Genomic DNA, 12,421 nt, shown 5'->3' with positions numbered 1-12,421 from the left:
TCAGGGGAGACCTCATTGCTCTCTACAACTCCCTGAAGGGAGGTTGTAGCCAGGTAGGGGTAGGTCTCTTCTCCCAAGCACCCAGTGACAGAAGGAAAGGACACAGTCTCAAGATATGCCAGGCGAGGTTTAGGCTGGATGTTAGGAAGAAATTCTTCCCAGAGAGATTGGCCAATGGAATGTGCTGCCCAGGGGGATGGTGGAGTCACCATCCCTGGAGGTGTTTAAAAGTAAGGCTGGATGAGGCAGTTGGCGCCATGGTTAGGTTGACCAGATGGTGTTGAGTGATAGGTCGGACACGATGATCTTGAAGGTCTTTTCCAACCTGGCTAATTCTGAGATTCTGAAAATTTAAGCAAATCCTTTGCAAAACTAGACCAATTAAACAATGGGTAACACAGGGCCATTTGCTCTAACATCTGCATGACCTACTCACCTGATGCCAAGTACCCCTTGAGTCGTGGAAGCAGAGTCTCCGGGTCTATTAACGTTAGCTTGCCCAAGCATTCAGCAACCACATTCCTTGTGCCCTCTTCGGCACATTCGCAGTGCTTCAGGAGCAAGGCCCAGATGTTCTCCACGTATGGTTTGAGCCCCATCACTGAGGCAGAGCTAATTATTTCTTTCAAGGAATGCAGGAGAAGGTATTGCCTCTTGGGCTGACTCGTTATTTCTTGCAGGACAAAGGGCAGATACTCGGGAAGATTGCCAACGCTGATGCTGCCTAGCGCGTAGGACGCTGCGGATTTGACTTCTTCACTAGGAGAAGAGAATGCTTCCAATATCACAGACTTCAGCTCAATTTGCCCGCTTAAGTCAATGTGATGCCCAACTTCCCCGAGAGAAAGCAGAGCCAAGAGCCGAATGGAATCCGTGGATCTGGAGTTCTTTACGTCCTGAATGAACTGGCCTACAACAGCAGGTCCTTCCTTAGGGCAGGCTCGAGTAAGGGCAGCAACACATTTGGCAATGGAATAGTAAGACTGCTTGTGAGTAAGTGCTGTGCTCTGCGAGTACACCGGGCCCGTCAACATCCGCAGCAAATCCATGTAGCCTAAATTATTTGTCCCAGTCACAACCAAAGCTTGGAAAAACTCTAGCATGGCACTGAGCGCTCCGCCCTGAAGCAGGGGTGATCTCACCAACCCAATAAGTTCATTGAGAATGGACCCACTAATCTTTGAGAGGGAAGAAGGATATACTTTAGCCAGGGTGGTCAGAAAACTGATGGCCATTTGTGACACATGCATGTCGCTTTCGCTAATCAGAGGTGGAAGCTCGTCCAGGACAGCATCGATCATGGCAGCTGTCAAGCTGTCACTGTAATTTTTAATTAAAATATCTAGAGCAGAAAGAGTGCCCAGTTTCAAAGCTCGCTGGTTCTTCCTCAAAAAAGAAGCAAGGATAGGAACTCCTTCCCCAAGGATTGGCCTCAAATCAATCTTCAAAGGAGAACCAGCGATCAGCGTCATGGCCTTCACTGTCGTTAACCGAGTGATCTCGTTCTTCAGTCTCTCTAAGAAGATCTGAAGTGTACTAGGCAGGTCTGTGCCTAGGCTGTCACCCAGGCTACAAATTATCTGACCCATGCAAGATATTGCTCTTTCTTTCACCTCCTGATCAATGTCAGCAGCCTTTAATCTCTTGATTGTACAAGTAAACAAATCTTTGATGTAAGGAGTGGCATCAAAGGATGAAGGCTGGTCCAGAGGCCGAATGACCTTCACCAGCTGTTGGGTAACCAAAAGTGCCTCTGATGTGATCTTGTAAAAGGGGTCTCCAACACAAGCTACAACTGGAGGTACCAATGCTTGAACATGAGGATGAAAGACTTGGGGAGAATGATTGCAGAGGATCACATACAAACAGGACAAAGCATCTATCTTCAGATTAGAAGAACTCGATTTGTCATTCAGTGAAAAAATAATTCCTGGAAGGAACAAGAAAAATTTTCCTTTTAGAGTAAGATATTTATATTCTGTTAAAACACTTCCAAGTTTCTGAAAGAAGGCAGCTTTTTTTTTTTCCTGCTCCAGCCTTTCCTGAATGCTTCCAAGCTCCTTTTCACCAGTTTATTTAATCAATCATTTTCAAGCTTCCTCTGCAGAGGGGACATGCACCATTTGATGGTTTGTGATGTATTTTCTTAATTAAAAACTCATTCTGAACCTTTAACTTTTCCAAGCTTACTCTTGTTTCAAAATTCAACATTTTAGGTCCCATATTAATAGATATTCATAAATACATATAAATATTCATATATATATTACAAATATATAAATATTCATAATATTTTGCTCTGCTGAAATGAGAAATAAGGCAGTTTGACCTTTCAATTAAGAAGCAAATTACCTTTTTCTTGGTTTTTTTTACATAGAAGGAAAAAAAAAAAAAGAACAAACCTCAATCTCAGAGCCAAACTTTGTTCTCAAGATACACCACTAAAATATTTATATGGATCCACACACCAGTTGACTATTTTGCCAGCTTATCTGAATAGAAGCAACATGCCAAAGCTTTTACAAAAAAAAAAAACCACAGCCAAGACTTAAAGATTCCAAAACTTCTTATCTGATTTACTAATGAAACTTTTAAGTTGATAATGCTTCTCATACCTGGTACAAGTACAGGAACATGTTGTGTTAGGGCTCCAGGTAACACATTAACTAGCTCAGTCAGCATGTTAAAGCAACACTGACGAGTCTTCACACTTTTCTCCTTCATCTGTTTGTGCAAGGCTTTCACTATGTTGGGCACCTGCAATCATCACACATCTGTTAACCAATTCAATAGCTGACATTTCTTTCATCTCTGATCAAGGGGAGGGGATATAAAGAAAGATCTGTCCCACCTCTGTCTTTCTGATTTCTCTAAAAGGGCTAGACAAGTTAGATAAACACTGGGAAATGAAGACTCAAAAGAACTAGTAGCCAAAAAGACAGTAATTTAAAAGGTGAGCTGAAAGGAAGCAATCCTAGATTTGCATTAATAAAAGTATAGAGAAAAAATTGGGAAGTCACCCAAATTATTCACTTAGAAAACTCTCAGCATTATCCTTTTTGTTACAGAATCAGAGAACTGTCAGGGTTCGAAGAGACCTCAAGGATCATCTATTTCCAACCCCTACTACAAATATTATTCTATTCTGCAAATAAAAATCTTATAGCAAATCAACTTTTATCTCAATCATTAGAGCTTATGCCAGTTTACCTGACTTGCTCTCTATGTCAGTACTGCAGTAATAAAGTCTGCATATGAAGAATCATAGAATGGTCTGGGTTGGAAGAGAACTCTGAAGGTAATCTAGACCAACCCCCTCTGCAGTCAGTAGGGGAATTCTCAACTAGATCAGGCTGCCCAGTGCCCTGTCAAGCCCCATTTGGAAGAGGCATCAACCACTTCTCCAGGCAACCTGTTCCAGTGTTCCACCACACTCATAATAAAGAACTTGTTCCTAACATCCAATCTAAATCTGCTCTGCTCTAGTTTGAAGCCATTCCTCTCATCCTGTCACCGCAGGCCTTTGCAAAGTGTCTCTTTCTCCATCCTTCAAGTACTGGCAGGCTGCTATTAGGTGTCCCCAGAGCCTCCAGGCTGAACACCCCCAGCTCCCTCAGCCTGTCCTCATAGCAGAGGTGCTCCAACCCCCTGATCATTTTCATGGCCCTCCTCTGGACCCACTCCATCAGAGAGTATGATATGGCACACTTCAAGAACTATCCTTATGACCAAGGCATAACTGCAGTGTCTCTTCTCAAAACCAAGAAAAATGTTAATAAATAACCTGACTCTGAAGCATTGTCAAAGGTGTCTCTCCTTGTTCCATTGCATCAGGATCACAAAGCCAACTTTGCACAGGTCGAGTTTGTTTTAAAAGAGAAAGATATGCATGGAAAACGTCTGCTTTCACATTCTCTTCACGTTCTTTGAATCTGGCTATTAAAGCAGGTGAGACAGTTTTGTAGAACTCTGGAAGCATTTCGTGTCGTGTGCTAACCACAGCATCAAGGCATTTAGCAGCTGCACGCCTCACTTTCCAGCTCATGTCATCATCATCACTGTATTCATCATCACTCCCTTCAAAAGGAAGAATTGATTATGCACATGTTCAAGTCTTGACAAATCAAAGCATCAGGTTTTATTTTCAACAATTATGAACACACTTGGGTTTTATTTTCACACACCTAGGGATTTGCATAAGGCACACAAAAAGAAGTATGTTCAGCAGAATCACAGAATTGTCAAGGTTGGAAGGAACCTCAAAGTTCATCCAGTTCCAACCCCACTGCTGTGGGCAGGGACACCTCACACTAGAGCAGGTTGCCTGGCTTTAAAAACCTCCAGGGATGAGGCTTCCACCACCTCCCTGGGCAACCTGTGCCAGTGTCTTACCACCCTCATGGCGAAGAACTTCTTCCTAATATCTAATCCAAATCTCCCCTCCTCTAGCTTGGATTCATTGCTCCTAGTCCTATCACTCCCTGACACCCTAAAAAGTCCCTCACCAGGTTTCTTGTAGGTGCCCTTCAGATTCTGGAAGGCCACAATTAGGTCTCCTGGGAACCTTCTCTTCTCCCAACTGAACAACCCCCTAGGCAGCCTGTTCCAGTGTCTCACCACCCTTATGGTGAAGAACTTCTAAAGAAGTATGTTAAAAAACAGACAAAAAGCATTCTAAACTGCCTAAAGTGTAAGGCTAATTATTTTCCCTGCCAATATTTTCATGCTGGTCTTGCAGTTGTAGGGGTTTAAAATGTACACAGGACAAGGTATTTCTCACCATATTTACAGTCTGACTACTTATTTAAAGCATATTCCTCTTTATTAGTGGCATAAAAGAGACATTGCAACTACAATTTCTAGCCAATTAAGATTCATCAAATTATTCTGTTTGTTTTTTTTTTCCCCAGGAGTACATCAAACCACACTCTGCCTCTAAAAGTGACAACAAAAATATGCACAAGCAACACAAAGTGACTTTTTGAGTGCTGAAGCAATAACTATGCAACTCACTCCTTAAAGCAGTGAGAATGTTATGCTCTGGGTTCAGCTTACTTGCATGTATGAGGTGTTTTGTAATGCTTACATACAGCAAGGTATTGCCATCATACTAACAATAAATACCTTATGCCTCTCAGTCTAAACTAATTTTTTATCCTGCAGAAAAATACTGAGTATTTTGCAATTTTCAAGCTATTCTGATTTTGTGTATTAGGTAATGTAGCATAAAAAAAGTAGTGAGAAGCTTTTCCCATGCTGAATACATTTTTTTCAATTCAATAGCTGATGTTCTTCCCACTTTAGTTGTATCATCCTATGTGCTTTTCTTCCTTTTTCCACCTCTCAAGTAAGGTATTTGTCCTGTATTTCATGTTCACCCTTGGAATTATTGATCTATGCTTTTATTACAAGAAGTGAGTTCATCAGGCATGTTTAAAAACTGTACCAAAAATGAATACAAAGAAGTCTACAACTTGTATCAAATTGGATAGCAGTATCCCCCCAGATACATTTTCTCAGGTTGAGTACAGACTCACAAGTTTTTCTTCTCCCTCAGATGAAAAACAGAATAATACCTTGATCATCATCATCACCACCATCAGCATCCATAGCATTTTCATCCTCATCTTCATCATCATAATTGTAATTAGGATCATAGGTAAGGTATTTAAGACAGATGTTTATAATGGTAGATACATGAGGATAAACTTCTTTAGGACATCTATGGTAATACAAAAATGCAAAACAATGTCAAATCACTTTGAAGAATTAAAACATTTCTAAAAGACTTCATGCCACATGCTGTACTTTTGAGACATTAAACCAAACCAGACACCATCAATGCATCCACACAAAACACAGAAATTCAGAAAAGAATTCAGAAAAGGAAAGGCAATTCTACTATGCAACTGGATCTGCTAGACTGAAAGAATGCAGAGGACCAAGATATGTGTTTAGATATCCATTTTTTCCCATCACTACTGGATAACAAATGCAATAGGATGCTTCCCCCTCCCATTTGTCTATGTAATAATGGCACAGTAGAGTTTCTGAAGTACACACAAAACACACAGCTTAACAGTTCAAGTAGATTTTACAGGAACAGTTCAAGCTCAAAGCTTGCAAAAAATATTTTGTACAGCTTGCAACCAAATGGCACACTGTTAGATCTTAAAGCCTGAAATAGGTAACTGAAGAATGATTTACCTCCTAACAAAGGATTCAAAGGCTTGAATGCAATACTCTCGTAGCTCATCATCATCTACATTACAAAACTTTACAACCAGAGGAATTATTTTCTCCAGATATTCACCTGAGAAGAGAAAAAAAATAGCAAAGTAATTACTCTCATCTTAAAAAAAAAAAAAAAACCCACAACACTTTTAAAGTTCCAGATAAATGATGTTTTTCTTACCTATTCTATGACCTGCTTGCCTACTGATAGCAGCAATACACTGTATATAGGTCCTAGTTGTTGACATGGAATCATTTTTAGACAGCTCTGTCAACAGATGTTCAATGAGGTCAACAAAAACCATATTGCCACAACTCATAACCAGGTGACCAAGAGCAATGATGGTTCTTTTCCTCACAGCAAGTCTGGGGCTAGTCAGCTGGGGGAGCAGACAGGTCAGAATTGAAGGATGGAAGTTAACAAGCAGTCCTCCTTGCCTTAAAACAGACAAAACACAAACTCAAACCAATTGCATCTAGGTAACTTTGTTCATATAGTTGTATAACAATTTCTTCAAATATTCTCAACACATCAGAAATATCCCAATTAAGTCTTTAAATTTAAGCTTTTGGAAGTTTTAAAACAAGAAATCAGTTTAAAATATACCCTCAAAGCAATAAACATTAAAGTTAAGCATAAAATTACAGATCTCAGAAGAATGAATAATGAAGTAAGTTGATTGATAGATCAATTATCTTCAACACACTGACTTTTGTTTCTTTCCTAACTCAAGTTTTACCTATACTTAAGACCTTACCACACTATTTCACACAACTTCAAGTAGTTTAAATTTGACATTTGGAAAATTTACAAAGTTTTCTCAGTATTTGACCTGCATTCAGCAGCATTTTGGAAGAGGGATGTTTACCTGCTCAGCATATCAGCCATGATATCCAGTGCCTCCAGTTGAACAGACACATCTTCCTGCTTGGCTATAGCACTAGTGAGACGCCCTGTGATCTTTTTGCAAACATTAGCTGCTAATGCAGAACCTGCAAGTACAAGAGAACCTCAGCATTTTCATAACCAAAATTAAAAAAAAAAAAATTACAGTTTTTACATCGGAGGGTTTTTTTTGTCTGTGATCATGGAAAGCAACCTGAGCTGACTAGCTTTTCCCACTCAGCAAAACAAGCTTGAACAGCCAGTTTTGTTTGCTCATGTAACATGAGCTTTGTGTTGAAGCTGAAAGACTACCTATGTAGAAGGAGGGCTTCTTAATTGTCCCATAGGATAGACAGAGACAGGACACTGCTTTCAGCAGGGCAAGCATCAAAAAGCAACGTGAAGATCAATAAATGAAATTCCTATAGGTAAAAATAAAGGATTACATAAAAGAGAAGGCAAAGCACAGGAGCAGCAAGAGTCAGAACACTATACAGAACAGCCGTACAATGAAAAAGAAAAAAGAATTTGCAGAAGCTACTTAAATAAGCACATGAAATGCTCTTGAAATATATTAAGTATACCGAAAGTACCTCAAATTTCAAGTAAAAACATCTTTACCACAACTCCATAGTTTTCTCTTCCCCCACTGCCTAACATTTTTGTGGTATTATCAGAAAAACCTCCTGTCATGGTAACACTCAATGGATAGCTCTCATCTTCAGTTGCATGCTTTTTTAATCACACTTTGGGAATATTATTGTGAAATTAATAACATTCCAATCTATATGAAATCTCATTTAGGTAATTTTATGGCTTACTCTTAACTAAAACTAAACATAATTAGACAAATGCATTACCAGAGGGGCTAAGAAAAAAAGAGACAGCAGTGGTTGATTTGAGATGAAGAAATAACACCTACATTCTTTTTGTATTGGGAATACTAATCATACTGAAAGATTTTGCTACATTTGCTTGAGCTTTACCTCCACCCCAGAATCTCCTTTTGTTTTGCTTAGGTAAACAAAAGAATAAAAGCTTAACACACCTCACCATTGCTAGATAAAGCAAAAATTACATGTAGACTTTCAACAAAGGATGCTAAAATCTGAACTTTTTTCTTCAAATTTAATTTTTGATTTAAAGAAACTGCATTTCCAAAGGCTTTTAATCACTTTTCTGTTCTCATTCATACCCTACAATATCTGAAAAGCCCTTGAATAAAAAAAAATAATAAAAAATATGAAGACTTCATCGTTACTATCTCTTTTACAGGAAAAAATGCTTTCAAAGTGCAGGTAAGCATTTCAGTAATTTAACAGGCTATGGTGAGAAACACGAGTTGCCTTCCACAACACTTAGCAGAAACTGAGAGAAGAAATCAGATCATTAAAGAGAAATACCCAAGTAATAATCGATTTTAAAGCACACTACCAATCAAAAGCAAGATGAGAGCTAGCTATTACTACAGCCTAGAAATGTTCCACCAGGCAATTATTAAAATAGGATCTTTTACAGTCATTTTATTATACCAAAGCTCATATATTGCAAGTTTGTTTTTCACATTAATGCAACAAAAAAAAAAAATCTGACTGGAAATTCAGACAAAGAAGCAACTGAAAGAATTATCTGTGCTTTTCCTCTGACAGAAGTTAGTTCCAGTGTTAAATGAACCAAATTATTTTTCCTAAAGAACCCAGTTATTGCATTTTTTTAATTGAAATGGTAAAATTAAGTGCTTTTGAGTATAAAATGCCTTACCACTGGAAGCTGGAGGGAGTTCTCCAATCACAGTTTTAAGGCCAATGCTTGAAATGTCACGCAGCTGTTCTTTATCTGAAAGCATGTTTGTACAGAGGGTATCTACAATGGTCTCCACTTGATACTCCTTCACTTTACTCACCAAAGGACCAAGGCTGTATAAACAGAAGAAAGTATTAAATCTGCAAACCTTGAAAACCTCTCATTTTATTTCACTATTTTGCAGTCAAGTCATAAATTTAAGGTTCTTTTTGGAAGCAATATAAAGCATAATTTTAAAATCTGGAAACCTTTTAACTGGTTGGGTTGATAACCTCACTCCACAATCTCATAACAGAACATTGGTTAGTACGTATTTTGGTATCACAGTGTATCAGAGGTTGGAAAGGACCTCCAGAGATCATCCAGTCCAACCCCCCTGCCAGAGAAGATTCACCCAGGGTAGTCTGCATCCAGGAATGCATCCAGGTGGGGTTGGAAAGTCTCCAGAGAAGGAGACTCCACAACCTCTCTGGGAAGCCTCTTCCAGGGGTCCCTCACCCTCACTGGAAAGAAGTTTCTCCCCATGTAGAGCTGAAATCTTCTCTGTTCAAGTTTGAACCCATTGTTCCTTGGCTTATCACTGTGCCCCACCCAAAAGAGCCTGGCCCCCTCCACTTGACCCCCACCCCTCACATATTGATAGACATTGATCAGATCCCCTCTCAGCCTTCTCTTCTCCACACTAAACAGCCCCAGGGCTCTCAGGCTCTCTTCACAGGGGAGATGCTCAAGTCCCCTAAGCATCTTCCTGGCTCTCCCTTGGACTCTCTCCAGCAGCTCTCTGTCTCTCTTGAACTGGGGAGCCCAAAGCTAGACACAGTATTCCAGGTGTGGTCTCAGCAAGGCAGAATAGAGAGTTAGAAGAAATTCCCTAGCTCTGCTGGCCATACTTTTCTTGCTGCACCCCAGGATGCCATTGGCTCTCTTGGCCACCAGGGCACATTGCTGTTCCATGCAGAACTTGCTGTCCACCAGCACTCCAAGGTCTTTCTCTGTGGAGCTGCTTTCCAGTAGGGCAGCCCCTAACCTGTCTAGTGGTGGAAACAGATTTTGCATGACTGTTCTGCTTCAGGCCCAAACCCAGAGTCCCTCTTCCTTCTCATTTAATGGCAAGATTTATAACAAAAGTCAGAGCCATCAGTTCATGTGCTTGTCCATCAGTGCCTGCTTAGTTCACATACAAGTAAGCCAAAGGGATCCTGGGGTGCATTAAAAGGAGTGTGTTCAGCAGATCCAGGGAGGTTCTCCTCCCCCTCCACTCTGCCCTTTTGAGGCCCCACCTGGAATATTGCAATCAGCTTTGGGCTCCCCAGTTCAAGAGAGACAGGGATCTACCTGAGAGAGTCCAGTGGAGGTATACAAGGATGCTGAAGGGACTGGAGCACTGCCTGATGAGGAAAGGCTGAGAGCCCTGGGGCCGTTTAGTCTGGAGAGAAGAGTGAGAGTGAATCTAACCAATGTCTATCAATATCTGATGGGTGGGTATCAAGTGAAGGAGGCCAATCTCTTTTCAGTGGTGCACAGTAGTAAGACAAGGAACAATAGATACAAACTTGAACATAGAAGAAGGTCCTGCTCTGGCAGGGGGGTTGGATTTAATCTCCAACCCCTAACATCCTGTGAACTAAAGTTCTACCAAGCTTAGGGACTGCACTAGACTTGACAGAAGCAATGGCAGGAAGACAAGGAGCTGTGTACAACAGTCACATAGAAAAAAAAGCAAAGGCTTGAAGCAACAATGGAGACAGCAGTAGTCAGGACCATCTACAGAAAATGCAGGAATCACGAACCAGAAGCGTAGCCCTCCAGCAGAATTAACAGAAACACAAGTAGTAGTTTTCTAGAGATACATCTATTTTCTCTTCCATCTGAATCAAAGGTATAATGAATAGCATTCTGACTTGGTCTAGTGCACAGACCATCACTTAGTTGATTTGTAGCTGCTCCAGATGTCCAACCAAGGAAATCTTACAGCCTGATTCTCAACAGCACCTCAGTGGCTTTTATCTCCTTTGAAATGTATTTCAAGTTAAACCCATCACCATCAAATTCAGCTTCCACACTGAGAAAACACAGATTTTCAGGACATTTTGCACATGTGTTCTCAGTGTGAACTTCAATGAGCAGTAAGGTATTGAGGATTTTAAGCAAGCCTTTTGTATCAGAACAATCCAGTTAAGATTTTGAGCCAATGCAATGGTTCCAGTAGGTTTGTGCTGTGCAGATGGAGAGCATTGAAGTGGTTTCAAGTGTTGAGCTAAGAGGCTGTATCTCCCAGTGCAACTTACAGAGTCAAGCATTACAGATCAGACAGCATGGATGTTTCTGTGGCTTAAGAAGGAAGGGTCCAGCATTACAGATCAGACATGTAGCTTATAATGAGGGAGGGTCCAAATTTTGTATTTTCCTTTCAACACTGTACACAATGTATGACTCTACAAGTCAGAACTATAAAACTGGAGTAAGTGGAAATCAATGAATGAACAAATGCCACAAAAGGAGCCTCTTAAAGGCAATCACAAACTGATTATGTTAAGGACAACATTAGTATGTAATGCCCCCATATAAATTTTGGGTTTTTTTCACTATGAATACTGTATAAATCTGTTTCTTATCAGGCTTGATTCTAGCAGAACTAACTGAGACTAAAATGATCTCTATAAGGATGGTAAACACTAAAACTGAATCCCTACAGGAAGAATTATTTTGTTATCAAAGTAAGACTAAGATCAAGACAGCAAAGTTTAAATTTTCAAATCTATACCACTGTTCACTAGGAGGGTGTCAGACTTTTGAGACTGCACTGATTTAGGATCATAGTCACAACCCTACTCAAGGCTTCCTGCCTTAAGAGTCCTCTCAGTTATTACAAAGCTATCCCTCTAATATGTAGCTGACACTACAGGACAAATGTAGACCCTCAAAAAAAAAAAAAAAAAAACATTGTCCCACTCTATCCAGTAACCCATTTTGACCATTGCTGAAAAAAAAAAACAGTGTTCCAACAGCCCAAATTAAACCATTAGACAGAGCTGTTGAAAGGAGACAGATGGGAAGACTAGGTTCAGATTCAGAAGAATGCAAGTCAGTAATTCCAGCTGGAGTCAAAGGGCTCAGATCTACAACCTGCAACCTTCACTTCTAGACAGCTCACAAACAAGGCTCTATACAGTTGGACAATAACAAGGTACATCTTTTGTCCCAAGAAGTCACAGCAGCAAAAGCTAATTGTCATTAAAAAATTGCCCAACAGAAGTAAAAGGCAGTAAGGAAGATGTGCAAACAGAAGGATATGAACAAATTAAATTTATATTTAGAATACAATAGTAACACCCCAATGCCACAAATTCAGGCAGATTGCAATATACTCCCTTTGCAGAGTATTTTACAGAAATACATAAATACACTTTTAAAATATATAAAAACAACTGTGGTGCAACTTTTCTAGAAGATGCAGTACACAGATAATCCCAAGAGAACTGTTAAATGAGATACTGA

The 12,421-nt window shown here is 40.0% G+C and overlaps 1 protein-coding gene across 2 annotated transcripts in view; it reads right to left on the bottom strand.

The window, feature by feature from the left end:
* The window catches only part of CAND1 (cullin associated and neddylation dissociated 1), a 30,202-nt gene that overhangs the window by 6,087 nt on the left and 11,694 nt on the right, over positions 1–12,421 (bottom strand). Inside the window, exons 3-10 of one of the 2 annotated variants that reach the window (XM_054399965.1) lie at positions 8,882–9,036; positions 7,104–7,227; positions 6,416–6,672; positions 6,208–6,313; positions 5,577–5,722; positions 3,785–4,077; positions 2,616–2,757; positions 437–1,930 (exon numbers count right to left, since the gene is read on the bottom strand). In XM_054399965.1, the coding sequence (XP_054255940.1) occupies positions 437–1,930; positions 2,616–2,757; positions 3,785–4,077; positions 5,577–5,722; positions 6,208–6,313; positions 6,416–6,672; positions 7,104–7,227; positions 8,882–9,036 (2,717 nt within the window). The remainder of the gene's footprint in view (positions 1–436; positions 1,931–2,615; positions 2,758–3,784; positions 4,078–5,576; positions 5,723–6,207; positions 6,314–6,415; positions 6,673–7,103; positions 7,228–8,881; positions 9,037–12,421) is intronic. The other variant, XM_054399966.1, reaches the window with a different exon arrangement.

The sequence above is a fragment of the Indicator indicator genome, chromosome 3, assembly GCF_027791375.1.
Source record: "Indicator indicator isolate 239-I01 chromosome 3, UM_Iind_1.1, whole genome shotgun sequence".
Classification (NCBI taxonomy): domain Eukaryota; kingdom Metazoa; phylum Chordata; class Aves; order Piciformes; family Indicatoridae; genus Indicator; species Indicator indicator.
Note: the sequence above shows the minus strand (reverse complement) of the source record. Positions and strands in the feature narration are given on the sequence as shown.